Genomic DNA, 21298 nt, shown 5'->3' on the forward strand with positions numbered 1-21298 from the left:
TTTAGAAGAAATTAAGATACAGTCACTGTTGCGTACCAACAGTGAATGTGCTATGATACTGCAACTTTGGAGAATAATTTTTAATGTTCATAACAAAGGGAAAGAAACACAGATTGAATGATTTTCTTTTCCTTCCAATTTCTATTGCTGCGTCCCAACAGGGTGCAATTAGATTTAAGTGTTTCCAGCTGTGAGGAGCTCCCTCTTTTCTTATGTGTTGCATTGTTCAGCACCAGATAAAAAAAAGAAAGAAGCAATCATCACCAAGCTAATCTAAAATCCTGATTGACATATTTGAGTATACCTTATTTTGAAATGTTTTCATTCAAATCAAAGCCTGGTTGAAATAAATAAGGAGAAAGCAACTGGGACAAACGTTTCCATCTTCAGAGTCAAACAGATCTGGTCAGCTGGGCCCGTCTCAAGACCACCAAACCACATTCTCTCCAAGTCTTCATTCAAAACACCCCTTCTATGATCAGGGTTTTTATTTTATTTTAAATAATTTTAGTAAAACACCTTGTACACATTTTGTTGTCCAAAAGTATCTCTTCGTCTCTTTGGAAGAGTAGATAATAAAAACAACTAAATCATCAGTCACACTGAAATAAAGAGGATTCACTACAGGATCAGAATGAAAAGAATAACTCTGATTACTGTATTAAACTGCAGTGATTAATCAGACTTTTCTATCCATTCTGATGCTATGTTAAGGTACTGCTACTTTTCATGGAAGGTACAAATAAATAAAAGTGCTACGCTGCCCTTTAGGCAAAGAGTTTTAAAGGCTTGAAGGGTATTTGGGAGTGTGGGGGATTTATTTACTTTGAGTAAAAAAAAAAAAAAAACACACTACAGAATTGTACTTAGCTTCATTTGAATGTCATTTGCTAGTTCTGTCCATTAAGCATGATGTATTTGTTTTATACATCTTGTGTTTTCTGTTTCCACCACCATTAATCAAAGGTAAACATAAGGATAGTATCAAATTGGAAAATATACAGCTTGCTTTCTCTTCTGTATTAAACAAAGAAACAAACTCACTCAGTCATGTGTGAGTTGCTTGGCCAAACAGAGAAAAATAATACCTGTGAATGTAATGTTTGTCAACTAAACAAGGATAAAAATCAAAGGTGAACTGATCAAAATCAACGTGAGAGGAAATATGGTATTTAGGGATAAAAGCTATACAGTTCATTCTGTGATTAATACAACTCCTGACCCCAAACAAGAAGAGTGTCGATATTATCTCAAATAAAATCTTTGTTTTCACCACATAGTGAATACCAACAATGTCAGTGCCCTTGAAAGCAGCATCTGCGTCCTCTTCGACCGGTCAGTGAGAGAAGCACACAGCGGGTAACAGAAATATGGAAAAAATATTGTAATGTGTGCGTAATATAATGTAACTGAATGTGTGTGTATATGACAGCCATCGATTCACACTGACTGCCAATGGACAAAACAGACATTGGAGAAAAGAGGGAGAGTGTGAAAAGAAGAGTGGGAAGAGAGGTGGAGAAAAGAGCAGAAAGGAGGATCCAGCCTCCATTTTCTCTCTTGCTCTTTCATCCCCTCCTTCCCTTCTCTTCTTGCATCTCTCCGTCATACTGTATTTACAATGCCCTTTCAGTATAAGATGAGGATAAAACTTCCACTACATATCAGACATGGTATTCCAATCAGCTGAGTTAGGCTATATGAAACTCTGTGCATAACATTCCTATGACAACAGTAATGTACTGTACTAATACACATTGAATACGTTTGACGATAAGGAGTTTATATATGGCGAGGGAAGGGCTGGAGAGGGAGGGACACTGCGTCCACACACCACCCAGTTTCTCTGTCCATTTACTTTAACCTCAACAGCAATCAAAATCATGAGGCGTTTGGCAAGTTTTATACTTATTGAAACTCATCAAGCTTTCTTTTTATGGAGCCCCGACACTCAAACTATAGTAAAAGATGTCAGATAAGTCTAAAACATATTTAAATAAACTTAGTATTTGTTGGTCTTGGCACACATTTACCTATTCCCGAATGTTCTTGCCACATAGCACTTTGTGGCTAACGTTATGTTAGCTATCTTACCTCAAAATTGGTGGTTAAACAGAGCAAAAGCTTTTTTTGCTAGCTACCAAGCTGAAGTTGGCTTTTAGCATAAAAAGACATCAGCTACTGCTCCAAATCTTGATCAGCAATACACTGGACCACAAAGGCTACTGCTGTACCATCAACGTAGGAAGTCTTGTAACTGGAGCTTTAGCATTTTAGCCAGCAAGCTACGTGCTACACTACTTGGAAGTTCACAAATTTCTAGGAAACAATTTTGTTATGTACTACGTTTTAGACTTGTCCTATATACATGTAGTATATCTCTCTACTACATTGTGTTGGTTTCAGGGCTCCATAACTTTTCACACGTTTCTTTATCATTTGTTAACAGTGGAATTTCTCAAATGTAGCAAATGGTCTTCCTGTACAGAGGGATAAATCGGTTTACTATAACTTGAAGTAGGCGTTAACTAGATATAAGAAAACTTGCCAAACCCATCATTAACTTTCCCTCATGCTCTCCCCCTCTTAACATTCTTCCTCCTCTTCCACCTCTTCAGTGTGCTCTGGTTTTCTGCCCGATGAGGTAAAGTTTTAAGGCAAGAATGGAAGGACGGGTTGAGGGTAGAGAGGGACGCGGGGGCGGCTACTGCTGCACTTCATTAGGAAGCTAATATGGAGATTATTCAATTGTATACACTGCCTTCATCCCCCCTCTTTGCTCTCCTCCTCAACTTGAGGAGGAGAAAAGATGTGGAGAGGCCATGGTTCAGTTCGGTTTACTTCACATCACTTTGTTTCAGCTGACTTCAGTTCAGAGCAGTTCAGTCCTTCAGTCTGTAGGATGCGTCAGTCTGTAATCTGTTTTGTTTTTTTGTCTCTGTAACTGCCTGCCAGCTTGTCCGTGTGTCACACCAGTGTGATCTCCACCTCCTCTGTTTTGTCGGTCTTCTCCTGCGATCGGCGGGGGTGCTGTTTGGGTGGAGGAGGAGCAGCTCGAACCTGTAGCAGTGAAAGAAAACATAAATATGTAGGTTTAATATGAAAGACAAATTGAGGGGATGGCGATGGCCTACTTTTCTTAATTTGACAAACAGCGTACTGTTCGTTTTCTACTTTTAGAGCCTTTAAAAAAAATAAAAGCAGGCTGAATGGAAATCATAATAAGGATTCACAGGCAGTTTAATCAACACCGTGTGTCATAAAGGGATGCAGATAAAGGTCTTTGAATGAAAATGGGAACAAATTATAATTTAGTTAGACTCTTCAAATAGTTCCAAAACCACAAAGATATTCAGTTTACTATCGTAGCATGAGAAAAATATTGATGGGAAAGTAAAAAACCATAAAGACACAAAATACACTTCTTGAATAAGTTTTATACTAACAGGTCGTAGTTTGCCCGGGCCTCCTTCAGGGGTGAATCGCAGTGGTTGAGGAAATCCTGGAGACACTGGACTCTTGCCAGAGCTTTGATCTACAAAGAGAGAGGGGGAGATTTATACTAAAGAAAACCTCACAGTAAAAAGTCACAATGACCTCTTCTCAATGAATTCAACAACACACAAACGTTTTCTGTTTGTGTGTGTGTGTATGTGTCTTACTGTGGGTGGGTAGCGGTCCCTTGTGTGACGAGGCGGGCGGAGGAGGCTTGTGCTCCCCATTAAGTGCGGCGGAGGGTGAGCGTGGGAGAGGAGGCGGGGTTGAGGTCTCGGGGCTGGTGAAAGGGCTGATGGGAGGTTGTTCATACAGCGGGAGATGTGGCAGAGAACACGGCAACTTCAGAGATGGAGAAATCTAGAGAAAAAGACAGAAATGGATGAAAATGTGCCGCTCACCTGTGGTGCCACAAATAAGTCCAAGGCTCTAACTCGCAGTTCATAGTACAGTCAGTACTATCATTTTATATCCTTTGTGCTAACTAGAGTCAACCTCATTAAGTTACAACTCAACAGTTTAGAATAGAGCTGCAATAAAAAGAAATTCATCCAAAACAACCTTCTTTCTTGCATTTAAAAAAAAAAAAATCAAATAGCAAATGAATTGACTGAAACTGATTAGACTGTAGTTAGACACAAGAGGAAGAAACTGGTTGTTAATAAGTGTACATTAAAGTGAGTGGGTTGTGTACGCTGTTTAGAGCATTTTCATTGTAAAACAGTTGCTGGCTGAACTTGAAAATAACGCTCCAGAAGTGGTGAGAGTGAACCAAAACAGTTAAGTTGCAGACTGTTAAAGTAAAACAACAAATTAAAACGCTCAACCTCTTTTGAGCGTTTTAATTTGTTGTTTTAGTTGAGCTTAGGGGAACTGCAGTTAGGGGTTAATGCGCTATGGGTTTATCACTAGAAGCAAAACTTTTACATTACAGTCATGTACATGTTAATACAAAAATACTGATTAGGACAGTCTTGATGGAATACCTTACAGAACCACCACATGCAACTTGACCCTTTTCGTGGCAGCAACTAGAAGGATTTTTTTTTTTTTTTACCAATCTTCCCAATAAACCACTTAAAAGACGTTCAGAGTTGCTGTGGTTTGTGTTATGTCGACACAAGCTTTTAGGAAGGGAGAGGCTGCATCCTTCCTGTTTCACTCTCTGCACTACCGATAAGAGCTTTTGCTGTGATTGTAGAGCAGAGTTTTTATCAGAGGACTGCAGGGACACAGCAGTTCTGATCCAGTGTTTGTGAACTCTGCCCTGCTGATAGATATACTGGAACAGCCAGGAAGAGAGGAGAGAGGGGGAGAAAAGTGGCTCACTAGACTACACTATAAGCTTGGTATTTCTGCCCTGAGGAAAGACTGATAACACAAAATGTTCCAGCTCCTTAAGAGTGACGCGCTGAATATCTGTGTACTTCAATGGGAGTATGTCTCTGTGTGCAAACATCAATATACCTGTATGTCACCAGGCCCTCCTCCACTGGTTTCCCCATTCTCAGTGAGATCTTCTACCAGCACGGAGGGGAAGACGCCCACCCGTCCATTGAGCTCCCCCTCCCAGAAGCCGTCATCTGTCTGAGTGTCTCGGCTCAACAGGCGGATCACCGCTCCTTCGGAAAAGGAGAGTTCCTCGTCCGCCTGGCCATCGTAATCATAAAGTGCACGGACAAACATCACTGCAAAGAGAAAAGGAAGACAAACACAGAAAGAGAGAGCAATAAGATACATAGAAGGAATCATTATTCCTGGGTAAATGTAGTTCCATATCTGCCTTGCCTTCATTATCATAAAGAGAATGGGACACCCTGCTGGAGAGAGGGAGATACGGGGAAGACAGAAAGAAATAATAATTAGGTGACAGAGTTTCCCCATGTGCCTGGTCCAAGTATTCATGTAGCGCAGGCAGATCGCAACAGAAAGAAGGTTGGAGAAAGAGAGAGTAGAAGAAGGCTGCAAAGAAGGAAGGTTAGGAAGGAAGAAAAATAAAATTAAACATTTGTAACAGATCAACTATCTGTATGCTGACTGTCTGTAAACTATCAAAATAAGAAGTGTGTATGTGGATGCAAGCAAATGCAATTTCAACCACTGGTGTTTTTTTTTTTACCAAAGTTATACAGCTGTCTCGCTCTTGTTTCTCTTCCAGTGATTGGCAGCAACAAAAATGTCCTTATATGCTGGTAGATGTGGAAAAGCAATGGCCAAAAAATGGATGAAAAGGAAATTAAGAGTGACAAAGCTTGTGGAACAGGACAGTACTGTTTTTAATCATCACTATCTTTATACAACTGTGGCTTTTGCCTTCTGTTGATTACTGCAACAACATATGTTCACGTTATTTTACACAGCAAGATAGACAACCCACAGTTGGTTATTCTAATAACACTTTGCTTTGCAAAATAAGTGTTGTTTACAGCTGGATTCTGAGCAACTCCAGTGGAGCAATAAAGAGAAAAACGCCTTAATCTGTGGTGCATAATAACCTCATTACAGGAAGAAAGAAACTCATTTACACATGTACAACTGGAACTAGCTTGTTTACTGAAACTCCTGGCATGCAGTTTAATTATTTAAAAGAATAATTTACCGTCACCAGGTTTACGGCACACTTACTGTTTATGTCTCCATTGATGCAGCCGGAGTGCAGCTCCGGCTCGTTGGAATTGGACGAGGTGTGTGATCGAGCATCGAGTGTAGCTAGAGACTGGAGCATGCTCAGCAGGCTGTTGGAGGTCGGGAACTGCAGGTATTTCTCTGGGACATAGCCCACATTACCCGACTTATTGCGAGCCTGGAAAACACAAACACACAAACAATGAAACAGTGACCGAAGGCAACACCAAAACATGCACTGGAGGAGAAATTTCAGCATCTAAAATACCATACAAGGCTAAGAAAGCAAACAGGGCAAACGCACAGGAAGCAACACATAGATCTCTTGAGGTAATGTCTCTGGTGTTGTAACTGTAAACATAATGCACATCTGTGTGACAGCAACATCTGTGTATGTTTTTGTGCACCTTGACCCAGTCCTCCATGTCTCCATCTTCAATGACCTCCAACATCTCCTGTTCATCAATAGTTAACTCATCCGGCTGAGAGGCCTGTGGGAGAGACATACCAACAGTCTTAAAGACAGAAAGACCTTTACAGTGCAGTAAAAACATGCCATACAAACAGACATACGAGACCATCATTAATATTTAATGTTAAAATACAAAAAAAGTCCTGTATATGCAACACTGACATTCAACTTTGCTTGTCTCAGTGCGAACATGAGTGCACAGGATGGTGTACGATACTGTGCATTGTGGTTGAGCAGGTAGCTGCAGACATTTGATATGTGTAAGTGTCTGACCATGTAACCGCAGAGGGTAGCCCTGTGTGTTGGTTCATACCTTGTATGAGTACAGGACTTTGCAGGTTAGCGGGTAGTTTCGGAGGGTCCCCGAAGGACTGGAGCTGCTGTCGTCAAAAATCTCCATGTTCTCTTCACACTCCTCTCCCTCCTCACGCTCTAAATCCACTGTGCCCTTTAACACACAAACACAGCCAGATAAAGTCAAAGACCTCTGATAACTACAAGGACGAAAGAAAAGCACCATTCACCTTCAAAGCTCCACCTTGTACTCAAGATCAAGTACACACAAAGCATTATAAAAAACAGATTTTCACACAACCTTCTTGCTCCAACTCCTCATGTTCCTAAGTCACGCCCAGCTAGGTGACTTGTGATATTGTCTGTCCGTCTATCTCTTCTCTATCTGTGATGGCTTGTATCAACAGTTCAACAGTTACAAAGTCTGTCCATTTAACCCCCCTTCCTGTGTGTTTGCTCTAGATTAAACTGTGACACTAGCACAGGGATAGGAATGCTTACCTTTGCTTCCTGCCTGGGTTTCTCTGTCCTACTCAGGGTGGGTGCTACAGCTTTGAGAGACAGGTGTGCAGGGACTAATGTTTCATACGACCCAGCCCCTCCCTCTTTTGTTCTATGAGAATTTCACTGGCTTATAGGAAGGTCATGTGATCTGGCTGGTAGAAGGATCCACCACACGTAGCAAGCTGACCTGGCCCTAACAATAATGTGTGTGTGTGTGTGTGTGTGTGTGTGTGTGTGTGTGTGTGTGTGTGTGTGTGTGTGTGTGTGTGTGTGGGGGGGGGGGGGGGGGTTGCATGTGTTTATCCATTCCAAAGTCATAGTGTTTAGTCATCAGATTTCTGTTGACACAGTAAACTCGACACCGATGCACAACAAAACAGATGTGTCTCCTGGACAAAACAATCTATTCCCTTAGGAAAAAAATACCTACAGGTGTGGTCTTACAGTGTTCCCTTATAAAAATTAACACATCCTTATCAAACCTTTTTTCTGTTGTGTAACGTCACTCGTACCCACTTTAATGCATTGATTTAAAAGTACACTACGCAGCCTATTCAATTTCATCCCTGAAGTAAAATGACCAGCATGTGTTTCAGTAATAACCCAATAAAATATCAACAAAAAAAACATCTCAGTGGGTGTAACAATACAGCTGAGATGCAGACCAATGAACGATGTTATGGTTCCTGGAGGAAATAACTGTGAGAGTGAAATTGTAATGAAGGCATTGACCACCTGAGAGACTTGAGGGCTCATGGCTTACAGTATTTCATAGTCATATTAATAAAGTGGAGTGGAATGAAGAAAGGGTCGACGAAGTACCTCCTTCCCGCTCTCAATGTTGTTCTTTGCTCTCCTCTGCAGATTATTATTCACAATATATCCATCTCTCCTCCCTCTCTCTGACCATTAGTCACTTCTCGACCTCTCCCTAATGAACAAATTGTTGTTAACAATCCCTACTACGGTATCATCACTTATGATCATTTCCCTTGTTGCACCGTGCTATTATAATCCCTCTTTCTGAGCCACTGTCAGTCTCTACAGGCTCAAGTACTCTCCAAATAAAACCCAAAGACCATTAAACTGCTGTCAAATGCCTCTCTGGTCTGTTCTTTGAATGACACCTACGCCAGATGGAGGAGTTCTCAGCAAGTCTAGCCTCCAACTGATTCATCTTATAAATAGGGCAAGGAAAAGTTGAAAGAAAACTTTTAATACATGGACACATATATAAAAATTCAAATAACTACTTACAGATAATTAAGTATTTCCAAAATGTCCAAACACAGTCCTTTGTTTTGGTCACGATTTTCGTCCGCACAAACATGCCAATTCTAATATTTTCTACAGTATTCTGTGGCATCACACTATGCGCTTCTATATTCTCTGCATTTTTTTTTACAATCCCCCATATCTCTCACCTCTGCATCCAATTTTACTTCAACATTATCACTCTGACACCACTCCCTCCTCACCTCTCACCTCCTCATAACACCACCTCTTATTTTTCCCAGCCAACTCACCCTCCTTCACTAATTGTCTCTCCAACACTCCCTCTTTCACAGAACAACTCATTCTGTCATCCCTTCTATCCATTTCCTAGATTGCCCTCATTCCCCAGACTTTCTCTCACTTTCACACACTCAGCATCTCTCTCTCTCTCTCTCTCTCTCTCTCTCTCTCTCTCTCTCTCTCTCTCTCTCTCTCTCTCTCTCTCTCTCTCTCTCTCTCTAGCTGCGAGCTGCAATATCGTGTGAGCAGAATGTCAAATGCTTCCAATGGAGCAGACAGACTATGTTTAGGCCTGTTGACACACACACACACACACACACACACACACACACACACACACACACACACACACACACACACACACACAGATACAAAGTCCCGTGTGGGGTTACTCTAGTCATGGACACACTCTCCTCCCCTCATGTATACCCAATGGAGGGACACAAACATAAATGCACATAATATCCAAACCGTACAAATCCAGTCACACACACACGCGCACGAACAAACACACACGCGCACATACATACGGGCATAGCATTAGGCTACATTAGTGATTGTGCAATAGTCTACGTTTTCTTTTAGAAATAAAGACATACATGTTCATTTTGGGGAATTTTGGGAAAATGTGCTTATTTACTTTCTTGCGGAGAGTTACATAAAAAAAATCAACAACATGCTACCACCAGCACCTGGTTAGCTTAGCACAGCCAATGACTGGAAACAGGGGGAAGCTCACTAAATAGCATGTCACATCTTGTTTGTTAAATGCATACAAAACATTAGCTTTGTACAGAGTTAGACTAGCCATTTTTTCCGTCTCTAGTCTTTGTGCTAAGCTAAGCTACTGGCTCCCAGCTCTAGCTACAGTATATATTACAGACATGAGTGGTATTAATATTTGTATCTTACTTTCACCAAGAAAGCAAAATGTCAAACTATGTGTTTATAGTTTAATGCTGTTCAAGATAGTCCACCTCCTTCCCTCTGACATGCATTAATGGGGGAAGTGGGGCGTTTTAAGAGGCTGTAACTGGCGTGACAGATGATTAGGTAGCAAGGCTGAGGTCAATTATCTTGCAATTTACATCATTCAGGAAGTGATTTGTTGGGAGAACTATTCTAGCTGGATGGTTTTCACTTATAAGGAAATCATAAAAACTCATGAAAAGTCTACGGTTATGAGTAAGTTTTGAATGGGATGAACTGAGTGCAATGTTTATTTAGCGCAAGAAGAAAAACTGTTGGGAACTATGGGAATAAAAGATGAGCAAATAGTTGATATATGACCAACACACTTCAGTGCTCTGGTGTTGTTCATTTTTTAAGTGGGTCAAAGGGGCCACCAGGCATGATGCGACACAAATCAGCTACGACTTATGTTGTGTGTTGAAAAGTCTCTTCTACCTCTGCTTTATAGGTGTGAGATTTGCACTTTCCAGCCAAGTCAAAAACCACTGCAACTTTGAAAATTGATGATACAAATAATGTATGCATGTATGTACAAGCATACTGGCAGTGACATTAGAGTTTATGTTTTATCTAGTTTTGCTGTTAATTAATTTCTCAAGTATTTTCAAATTTCATTAGTAAACTTTGTTTCTTTGTCAAAACAAGTTCTTCTGGCTTGGCGAGAAAGCAGCAACACACGCGGTGAGGGGAGGTGTCTCACCGACAGTGAGGGGTCGTGGGAAGTGTAGCTGGCCCAACGTTCATTCTCCAGCTCTTCCATCACCTACAGCATGCACAGAGAGAGCGGTGGTTTTATACACATATTGCCCGCACACATGCACACACACACGCACACCCTCTGAGCATATATACACACACACACACACACCCTGCACGACATAAATTAGAATGAATGTGTGAAAGGATTTAAATGCACAAACAAGCCAACTGCCGTATGTATGAATGCACTCACAAACATCTACCACACACTGTGCCACACTTACCTTCCACAAAAAAGTCAGGCAAAGAGAAGGCGAAGCCTTCTTACACGCACACACACGCACACACACGCACACACACGCACACACAAACACACATAAAAGATACCTGGTTCATGGCGCTCTTCAGCCAGGTATCCACAGCAACTCCCACTTGCCGTAGAAGGTCCAACCGAGCCTCAGCTTTTAACTTTATTGTCTTTGAAGAGAAAAAGTGTGAGGTATGTTAAGAACAGTAAATATATCACTGCCATGCACAGTTTGAAATCAATCAAAAATCAAATTAGAGGTGAAAGCTTGTTTTACTGTGGCTACCAGCTGGTAGGACTGGGCAATATATTGATATCGTGATATTAGACTACATATGGTCTTAGATTTTGATAATATGGAAATATGCTAATAAGAGTGTAGAGTGTAGGTTTTTTTCATTCTCGTGTGATCCTTGCAATTGAGTCGTTTGTCTGATCATCACACAATATTGTCGCAATATTGATGTATTTGATAAAAAAATATATCGTGATATTTGAAGTTCTCCATATTGCCCAGCCCCACAAGCAGCAACCTGACAATAGACGGAAACTATTATTACTCGCAATACAATGGTTGCAGTTCATTTGGTTCCCAGGTTGCAACAGTGCAACAGCCCCTGCTTTAAATTCAGTCAGTAGTGGCAACCTCTATCTATTTCTTTAGCCATGATGCTGAAACAAAACATATACAAGGCAATAACAACATAATGAGCTGTTAGAAAACATCATTTTATACAGTAAGCAATGACATGGGAGACATTTCTCATCATTGATTGGTTGTTGATTAATGAACTCTAGTCATGATACACCTCAATGCACATAGTATTCATTTTTGTATTATTTAAGTTTAACCTCCAAGTCATCTTTAAATCAAATGTTCACTGAACAAACTGTTCCGTAACACAGAGTTAGGATGTGAACTGTATTTGCTCTCCAACATGTTTTCATGTAGAACTCTCTTTAATGGCAGATCATCAAAACTTGCTGTACTTTCTTTTAATGAGTTGAGAACACTGGATATGTGTTGTGTGTTCTTTCCTCATGAGACAATATGATCAGGTTATAACCACCAGTAGGGAAACCCCCGAGATTTACATTCACTCTGTATCGCCTCCTCAACTCTCTTTCATCTTTGATCCTTTCTATTTTTTTCCTGCTGTCTCTCACAGTTTTCATCAACTTCCTCTTTCATTACGCTTGTCTTTCCTTTCTCACCGATGCTGACTGAGCAGATTGATAGCTCATAGCTCCCACACACAGAGACGTGCAGACAGACAGACACTGTCAAGACCGACTTCCCGGCTTTGATCAATCAAGACCTGAGCCCCTTAAGTGCCTCCAAATCGTCTTTCCATTAGCAGCGCCCCAATAAATGCTAAAGGTTGCTGTTTGGACATAAACATACCAGACTAAAGAGGAGAAAAGTAAAAACAATGGCCAATACATGCTCAGCCATCTGTGCAGCAATAGCATCAGCAGCCAGTACAGTACAGATCACTGGTGCATAGACTTTACAACCTCAGTCTGGGCAGCCTAATCAATAAAACAGACAAAAAGGTAAACAGGCATATAGAGATAGACAGGAAGAGAGATACTCAGGAAACCTCAGCTGACTGGTCATAACTAATCTAAATAACGGGACCATCTTTTGTTTTGTTTTTTCAAACTACTCAGGGAATGTGATCACGCCCTTATGATCGTGTCCAAGCTCTATTTACTGAAGGTATATGCAGAGTAGATAGTTTCAATCAAGTTTCCAATCCTTATTAGTTGTGTCTGGGAGCAAAATCCTGTCTCTATGCCGACGCGTTTTCTGTCTGAAGTATTTTGACGCCACGTGTTAATGAGGCCACATCGTCTGGTGGAGCCAGTTTGAGAACAGCCATCAACAGCTCATTAGTATGGAGACGGCCTCCACTGTTCTCAGTCTCTCATCCTTTAAGAACTCCATAGAAAGAGTAAAACAGCTGAGAAGAGGCCAATAATCAGCTTCTGTTTTATTTCAAAGTATGCTGCAAAAGAGGAAAGACGAAAACAAACATGCAAGCTACTGTTTATAAAAGCTAGTAAGATCTCCGTTTGTGTTTGCCACTGGGTAGAAATATTCAATGCATAGGATTTTCTGTGAGAAGTTTACTACATCCTAATTAATTTCCATTCATCTCTGAAGCATGTTCTTCTATTAATACAGCTACACTGGAGTGCACACAGCTGGGACGTGACTGGGTCATAATATATCATTTATAAAAGAATATAAATCATGTTCTGAATATTTTCACTTGACTTTTATCACAGTATCTACCACTTAATCATACTGATACATTTTGTTACAGTAATAACTATAACTGTAATTTCTGACACATACATGCATAGCCTCTGGATTCAGTGTCCAGAGTCTTTCATCAAGCACTCAGCCAGAGGCTATACAATCAGATGTTTGTAGAGAGCATAACTCTACTCTTTCTCAAAGTGTTTATTGATCTCGTTCAACAAAGGCGAGAAAAAGAGGATCCTTTAAAGATTGAGGTGCTGTTCTGTTCAACACTACAGATTAGATCTAAAGGCATACAACGTTTACACTGTATTAGCCATTTTTTGTGCTCCTTTTTCCTTCAGTTGTTCGTAAAGTTCGGCAGGGGAGGTATTTCAATTTTAGGTACATTTTAATAAAGTCTTCTACGGCCATATTACAAAAAATTATTCTTCCCCTCTAATGATCTGTGTCTACTTATGTCCATGAAGGCAACAGCCTCCCAGGCTTTTCAACATATTCTCATCCTGCATCGTATTTTCCGAAAAATATTGACAAATAAAACTGTATCCAGAAAAAAACAAAATATTGTATCTTTTTCACAAAAAGCGCCCGCCGCACAATTTTAGCACAGACTGGGCATCGATCATAAACATTGATTTTGAACCGCAGTTGGCCTTTAAATCGTTTAAGATGTTATCGCAAGCAAATTAGGTAATTCATGAAAAATCCGTAAATGAGGACGGGTAAGCTGTCAGTCTTACTGGCATCTCAGGCCTGATGCTTCTGAAATGTCAAGGAGCATTTCTTCACTGAGTACAGATGCCGTAAAAATATATTGTGATTCACAAATTGAATGCATCTCTCCATCATGAATATAGGCCGTTGCGTAACTTTCTTGCTAACAAGATGGTGAAATTGCAGTCAGTATCCAGATAATACTTTAATCAAACCTAAATCATCTCTTTTGTCCGGCTTTCACTCCCTTTACAGTTCTGTGATAAGAGCTCTATGATGAAGCCATTTGTACCAAATGAGCTCATAAAATATGCATCGTCTTACTCAAGGTAATGTTGGCCTGGAAGAGCAAAGAATGATAGACAGACAGTGTGAGCGAGAGACAGTGGCAGAGAGGAAAAGAGAGAAGATGTGGTGTTTGCTCTTTGTGAGAGAAAGACTCACAAGATCACAAGCTACCGATTGTGATGCTCAAATATTATTGTACTGCAAGGTTGAATTAAATAACTACCAAAAGCTAATATATCTATTAAAAAAAGCAGTAAACGATGAACTTAACCAATAATTGAATAAAATTAAAACACCTTAGGGATGAAAAAAAAGAAAACAAAGTGATATAGTGATGACATGTGGTAAGATCAGTAGTGAAATGTTTTCTGACCAAACCTGACAGCAGAGGGTGCCAGATCTGTGAAAACCTGATCGGAGAGCAAAGAGTCTTCAAAACAGAGATGAAAAGCCAAAAAATATAGAGACTTTGGAAAAGGAACAGAGACAGGAGCCAGCTGATAGGGATGACAGATGATGCAGTGATCTCACTCCGACTGTGACTGTGCTGAATCTGTGAGAATCAATACATAGATAGATGTCTCTGCAAGTGGAAAAGCTCAGAGGTGTGGAAGGAAGAGAGAGAGAGTGTGAACACAAGATGAGAGGAGGGGAAGAGAGAGGAGCTGAAGAAATAGAAGATACATGTAACCATAGCATCAGAGCTCACAGGTTATAAATCATATATAGCTTCATTTAAACATATATCATAGATCAGATTTGTATATCTGTATTGATATCAGATCTGTCGTACCGAGTTACAAATACAGTTGTGTAAAAGTACGTTTAAACCTCTACAACTGAACAGAGTGCAGCAAAACCAGGCAATTGCTGGGCTTTGTGGATGACAACGGTCAAATAACTTGAATGATTTGACATCTCCTAAGATATGAAAGGTGTACAGCTAGATCCTCGGCCATCTTTCTTCATTGCACCCCTCTGCATCAGCCGTGCCAACTGCCACTGTGAGCATTTCAAATATTTACCAAATAATTAATCACTCAGCACAAACACTTGGTGAAGGAAATATGGGACGGGGCTGGATTTCATGTCACTGAAAACAGAGGGCTTCTTTGCTCAGCTAATGTTGATGTTACAGCAGGAAGTGCGTCGACGATATGCAACATTTAATACTTTTGCATCAATGTGTACCACAGATTTATTTGCCAATCATTAAAAGCAACATTTTTTTCTACTGAACACACCATCCTCTGTTTAGTGTGACCAGCCCGTCATACTAACTACTCACATGAATATATATTCATGATTGTTTACTGAAGGTTGAAGAGGAATCGTTCTTTTTTTTTTTTTTTTTTTTACTTCAGAAGAGACGAAACATCTTCGCTCTCCATGGAGCACAGACAAAACCCCAAAGAACATATAAACTCCACACAGAAAGGGCCGGGTTTAAATGCAGCCGCTGAGGCAACTTTGCAAAAGGGAACACATCCTATTATTTATTCTCTGCATTATCAAAAAATAAACGTTGACAATGCGAGTCACACACCTCAGCTTTGCGGATGTTTTCTTTGGTGTCGTCTATCTTCATCTCCAGATCTAGTCGGCCCTGCTCTGTAGGGGGCAAGCCATGACCCTCACACTCCTCCAGGCACTGAACAACACACACAAATACAGACCTCGTTCAGAAAAAGTCTTTTAAACACGTTATATTTCTAAAACGGGGACGTGTGATGAATGTGAGCGTGTGTGTGTGTCCATCTTACTCTCTTGTAATGTATGATGTTCTTGTGTTCTCTGGCCACTCTTGTGGCCCATTTCCTGGCCTCCTTGTTCAGACTGTGCTCCTCTGTTGTCCCCGTGTCCGACTCCAGCTGACGACTCTAATACAGAGAAGCACACACATGCATACGTACCAGACAGGCATGGGTAAACACACACGTACCCATCCCCACACACACACACGGCAGGCAAACACACATACACAAGTGCACACGTAAGTACACTGTCGGCGGCAACGGCACAAGCTGCGTGATGTGCAGAAGCTGTTAATTTAGCTCATGAACGTGTGAGAAAAAAAGTGTTTCCTTCTCACATAATTAATACAGCATGTGTTGCAAAGCTCTATTGTTATCCTCTTGGAATGAAATAACTGCTATTAAAACCACATGTGAAAGAGTGTGTGCGTATGTGTTTGTGTGTGTGTGCACAACAACAGGCCTTTTTAAATGTGATTCATTTTTACATACATGCTTTCAACATCAATTATAATCATGAGGCAATTTTTCTTCAGCGACTATGTCTGAAAGTTTACACACCGTGTCACTAATCCACCACTTACCAACGACAGAACCAGCACACAATACGGCTTAGTTGGAAAATGGTGATGTAATTTATATCTGTGCACCATTTAGCAGCCTTAAAATCCAAAGTCTGGTGACAGTTGGAGGCTTGTGTGGTCAAATTCTGATCAAATCAAGCTAACACAGTCCTGAAGCACATTAGCTGAGTGTTTGAGGGTTAGATTCTTAATAACTACTTTTAAATAACTTTCTTTACTTTGGCTGTTGCTTAACATGCACATTTGATGTTCTAGAACAATACTGAAGATTTGACGCCATTCGACGTTTTCAGGGCTGTAAAGGAACAAGAAATAAAAGTTATTGTCTAAAAAGTGGTGATTTTCTGAATGTGGGAATATGCAATAACCCAAAAAGCTATTTTCCGTGCCACTAATCAATAAGGTATGGTTAGTTGTCTCAAGTGTTCTGAAAGTACTGCTTAAATAAAGCGGAAAGGTATCCTTTTTATCGCATATATCATCTATCTATATACTTTATTCCGAACATTTGCTGCTTTTTTTTTTCCCTTTATTCAAATCTATTCCTCAGTTTTATGTTTCTTTAATGTGGCTGAATTGATCTTCTCTTTTCTTTCTACCATACATATGGTTCATACAGATCTCTGGAATTTATTTTTATTTTTATGCATAACCCAATACATTTGTTGTCTAAGTATCTTCATTGTTTAAAAACACTTCCACCTGAGTCCTTCATTCATGCAAGCATCCACAGTCTGATTTATCAGACTAAATTGTGTTGGTAAATTCTGTGAAATTTAACAAGAGCCATGTTTCAAAAAAATGAGCAGTTGTCAATTCCAACCAAAACTAAGCCTCAGGATTTAAAGTACATACATTCAGTGTCACTGATTCGTGCTCATAGACCTGAGAGGCTGGGGTTCCCATAATCTGATAATAAAAGTGTGGTGGCTAGACCACGCTACAGGATATCTTAATTGCAAGTTTCCATGCACATCATATATATTAATTATGTGCCGCGTCAGGAACAAGAGGGCATAAATCTGGCTAAGTATAGGTGTGAAACTAAGAGTATTACATGGGAGATTTACAGCTCAATTACATAAAGGCAGAGAGGGAGTTAAGGCAGGGAGGCAGAAAACTAGATTTGAACAGTGGCTCTAAACTGACATATTAGGGAGGGAGCAAAGCAAAGTGTGCCCTGATTTTTGGTATATTGCGTAATGAGTAAACAGAGTAAATACATTTTTTTTCAGGTGGCCTGCCAGCATCAAAATGTTGCGCGTGAAATGTGAACACTGGTTTTCAAAACAATTTGAATCTTCTCTTTGCATGTGACCTTTGAGGACTTTCTGTGATGCTGTTTGTTTAGATTCCTCATTCTGTATTCAGCTTTATGTTTATAGCATATATCATGCTGGTAAGACCTGGAACACCTTACAACGTTCTGCTGGTCAATGTGAAACAGCTAATATACTGCATTAAGTGACATACAATAGTTGTATATATAACTGCATGTGGTAATTTGCCAGTGTCAAATATACATTTATCAAATGATGGTCACAATGATTAGCAAAAACTACTGTAAATGGGATAAAAGGCAAAATGATGGCCAGTCAGCCTGCAAGCTAAGGGAAATGTGAAGTGCAGCACAGCAACCTCACAATGGTGTGATCATACTATTCTTTAATAACAGCCTACACGGTTATAATAACAGCCCTGCATATAACAACTGTGTTATTCTGTGTCAAAGTGTAGCTGTCTGTGTGAATGATAGCGTAGTATAGGGTGGCAGGAAAGTGCAGGTTTAAAAGTCTAAACCTTCGGGCCTTATGACGGGAGGGAGACCCAATAGTTTAAGACACATATCACGTAATTGCAACGTTTGTAGTTTTATTCCAGCTGTTCTTTGTCATCTCCTTAGACTAAACACTTGTTGGAAGTCGATACTACCGTACTGTTGAGCAAAAATGTCCCAAGAAAGCTCTAAGCCCAAAGAGGTTTTTACCACTGTCAGAAGCTCTCTTTTCTAATGCATCATTTCATACTTCATAGGCTCCTATTGTTTTCTAAAAAAAATTAAGCTTGCAGAAGGATACTGCTGTCTTGACCAGAACATAATAATATAATATAATGCATCACGTTGAACAGCACCTGTATCACAGTCATGATAGCAGTATTTCTACGTGAGCTTAAAAGCAGTGGGAAACTAGACAGCATTGCCTTCTGATTTATGCAAATGCATTGCTATGATTACACATTTTATGTGCATTGATTGCCAAAAGAAAACGCATTCAGGTGTTAACCTAATAAACCAGAATAGAACGCCAACATTCTTGTTTAATTTGAGTCTCAGTAGTATTTAATATGCACTACTTGTGCAGCCAGCCTTCTCTGTTTCATAGAGTTCTGCTTACAGATGCAGACACTTAAAAGAATAAACGTCCTTATTATTCGAAAGGCATTCACTCACACAATACTAACCATTGAACGCTTGATTCTGGTGTGGTGGTTTGGTAAGGGTGAGCTAACACAGAATCTAAAAAAGAAAATATACACACATATACAACAAAAACAAAACAGTAGTACAGAGACGGTCATTGTGCGTGCAAAGACTATATTTTGAACTCATAAAAAAAAAAATCACACGCACCAAGTATTTGACTCATTTCTCTACATGGCTATGATAGTGTAGTGATATTTCAGATGATGCGAGAGCAACAAGGTTACGGCATCTGATAAGTAATTTGGTGCTGGGACTGCATTGCTCATAAACAGATGACAGTATCAAAGCATTACAGTGCCTGTGGAGCCACTATCATAACAGTGGTATTCAGTATTCCAGCAAATGCGGCTCCCTTGTTTCATTATCATGGAGCAACTAGACAATTGAGGATACAGGAGCTATTATAGTAATACTGCAACAAAAGTAGCGTGCTTTATTTTACCTCGAAAAGAAGGGTTTCCTAATTACAATCAAGAAAATGCACGCAGCAGGAGGGTAGAAAACTCATCGGACTATAGGAAACAAACTCTATATTTGGGAAGACCGATTTCCAGTACTACGGCTCTAACTACTGGAGTTAACTGCAACACAACTTGAAGTAAATAAGCACTCGTTACTCTGAGAGACTTTAGAGTTACAATAGCTTATATTCTAATCATTTTTGTAAAGTTTTAATTTGTATGGCTATGTGTATGAGTGTGATGGTTGTTTTGAGTGAAATCATATTGTTACGATCTTGTGTATACATAATTTGTTCTCACGTCTTTATTACAATAAGATTTTCTGAATAAATAAAGCTTAACTAACTAACTATTTGTCTTGAAATGTACCCAATTACAACCACAAGGTAATGGCAGGTAGATATGGCAGACGGGGAGGTAGGAAAAGACATAATAGTCAGCAGAATCATAAGATCATAATATCAAATAAGAAACCTGTGAAACAACTGCTGTTCTTTACTCTGGAATACTGAACTGTGTTGAATACAAATAAAGCTAAACTAGACAGCTGAGGTTGTGACTAAATATCCACCTAAAACCAATAATCCAGAGCCTTGCACATATTGGTCAGGTTTATTCTTATTCATTACACCAGCAATGGGCATGATGTCATAGGTGTAATTGTAGCCACGCCTATGCTGCCGCATGCAACAGTCATGGTCCTCTGAGTGTTTCTCTGCACTGATATCTCACATGCTCATGGGCCCACTTGTAAAAGATTTGTGTTGATGCTGGCTAGACACGCTGTAATGGTGACACTACTCTCTGTTTAGGAAGAGCTGCTCGCCAAGCTGCTTGCCAGGAAGGATAGTTGAGATGTAAAGGATATTCTAGTTGACCTATACTGTATTAAAAATGTCTGCAGTTCATCAGGGTTAAGTCATGGTCAAATTCACTGTCCACCAGATAACTTGATACCTAAGCAATCTAGGCCTCTTTTAAAGGAAATGGTTATTAATAGTAATCATCATAGAGTCATGATCAGAGGCAGATAGACACTTAACGAGTAAGAGTTTAAACAGCCTAACATCATATGTAGTCTATTAAACTAACATTGATTTATTCACAATGTGTTTGATTCTGAGCATATGCCAGAATGAGCATGACGTTGAAATGAAATGCAAAGCAGTGTGCCAATATGCAAAGAGTCATTGGTAGAGTTAAGTTGCTCTGTGGTCAAGGCTTTGTTCGGCAACGCACAAGTGTTTGAATCGAGATCGATAAATAAATAGGCATGAATGGGGTACCTAGATGATCCATGGTTTGTGTCGGGAATGAAGATGAAGAATGCTAACAACAGTTAAGACTACCTGTGCCAGGGTCATTCTCATGGCACTGACGGGCGACGGCTCAATGTCCACCAACTGCTGCACCGAGCTCAGAGTCTGGCACACACACATACACACAGGGAAGCGTCCGCACACCCACACACCCAAGAGCAGCAGTGCAAGCACACAGACACACAAATACAGGGTTAATGGAAAAAAAGGTTAGGGAAAAGTGTTAGCAAAGGTTGAACAGGATTAGGAAGACTCAGGGTAGGAATAGCACATTGTTGTTAAGAGAAATGTTACCAGTTTATGAAATAAAGGGACAGATCAGAGAGGGAAAGAAAATGTGTCTGAACACAGTGAGAGAGAGAGAGAGAGAGAGAGAGAGAGAGAGAGAGAGAGAGAGAGAGAGAGTGAAAAAGGGAAAGAGGCTGAGAAACAAGAGAGCACAAAATGACTCACACAAGAAAAAGGATAACTATGGAGGATTTAGGACCAATGTCCACTGGGAGACATCTTTTTTTTAACCAGCAACACTTAACAA

The 21298-nt window shown here is 40.1% G+C and overlaps 1 protein-coding gene across 1 annotated transcript in view; it reads right to left on the reverse strand.

Moving 5' to 3' along the window:
- Window positions 1-2967: 2967 nt before the first annotated feature.
- Window positions 2968-21298, reverse strand: part of fchsd2 (FCH and double SH3 domains 2) — a gene marked incomplete at both ends in the record, with an annotated part of 52715 nt that continues 34384 nt past the window's right edge. The window contains 12 exons of the mRNA XM_079224983.1: window positions 2968-3060; window positions 3447-3535; window positions 3663-3855; window positions 4963-5183; window positions 6121-6298; window positions 6528-6611; window positions 6906-7040; window positions 10578-10640; window positions 10964-11053; window positions 15707-15811; window positions 15924-16040; window positions 20794-20868. Coding sequence (XP_079081109.1) covers window positions 2968-3060; window positions 3447-3535; window positions 3663-3855; window positions 4963-5183; window positions 6121-6298; window positions 6528-6611; window positions 6906-7040; window positions 10578-10640; window positions 10964-11053; window positions 15707-15811; window positions 15924-16040; window positions 20794-20868 — 1443 coding nt within the window. The remainder of the gene's footprint in view (window positions 3061-3446; window positions 3536-3662; window positions 3856-4962; window positions 5184-6120; window positions 6299-6527; window positions 6612-6905; window positions 7041-10577; window positions 10641-10963; window positions 11054-15706; window positions 15812-15923; window positions 16041-20793; window positions 20869-21298) is intronic.

This window comes from Taurulus bubalis (assembly GCF_910589615.1).
Source record: "Taurulus bubalis genome assembly, chromosome: 10".
In the NCBI taxonomy this organism is placed as follows: domain Eukaryota; kingdom Metazoa; phylum Chordata; class Actinopteri; order Perciformes; family Cottidae; genus Taurulus; species Taurulus bubalis.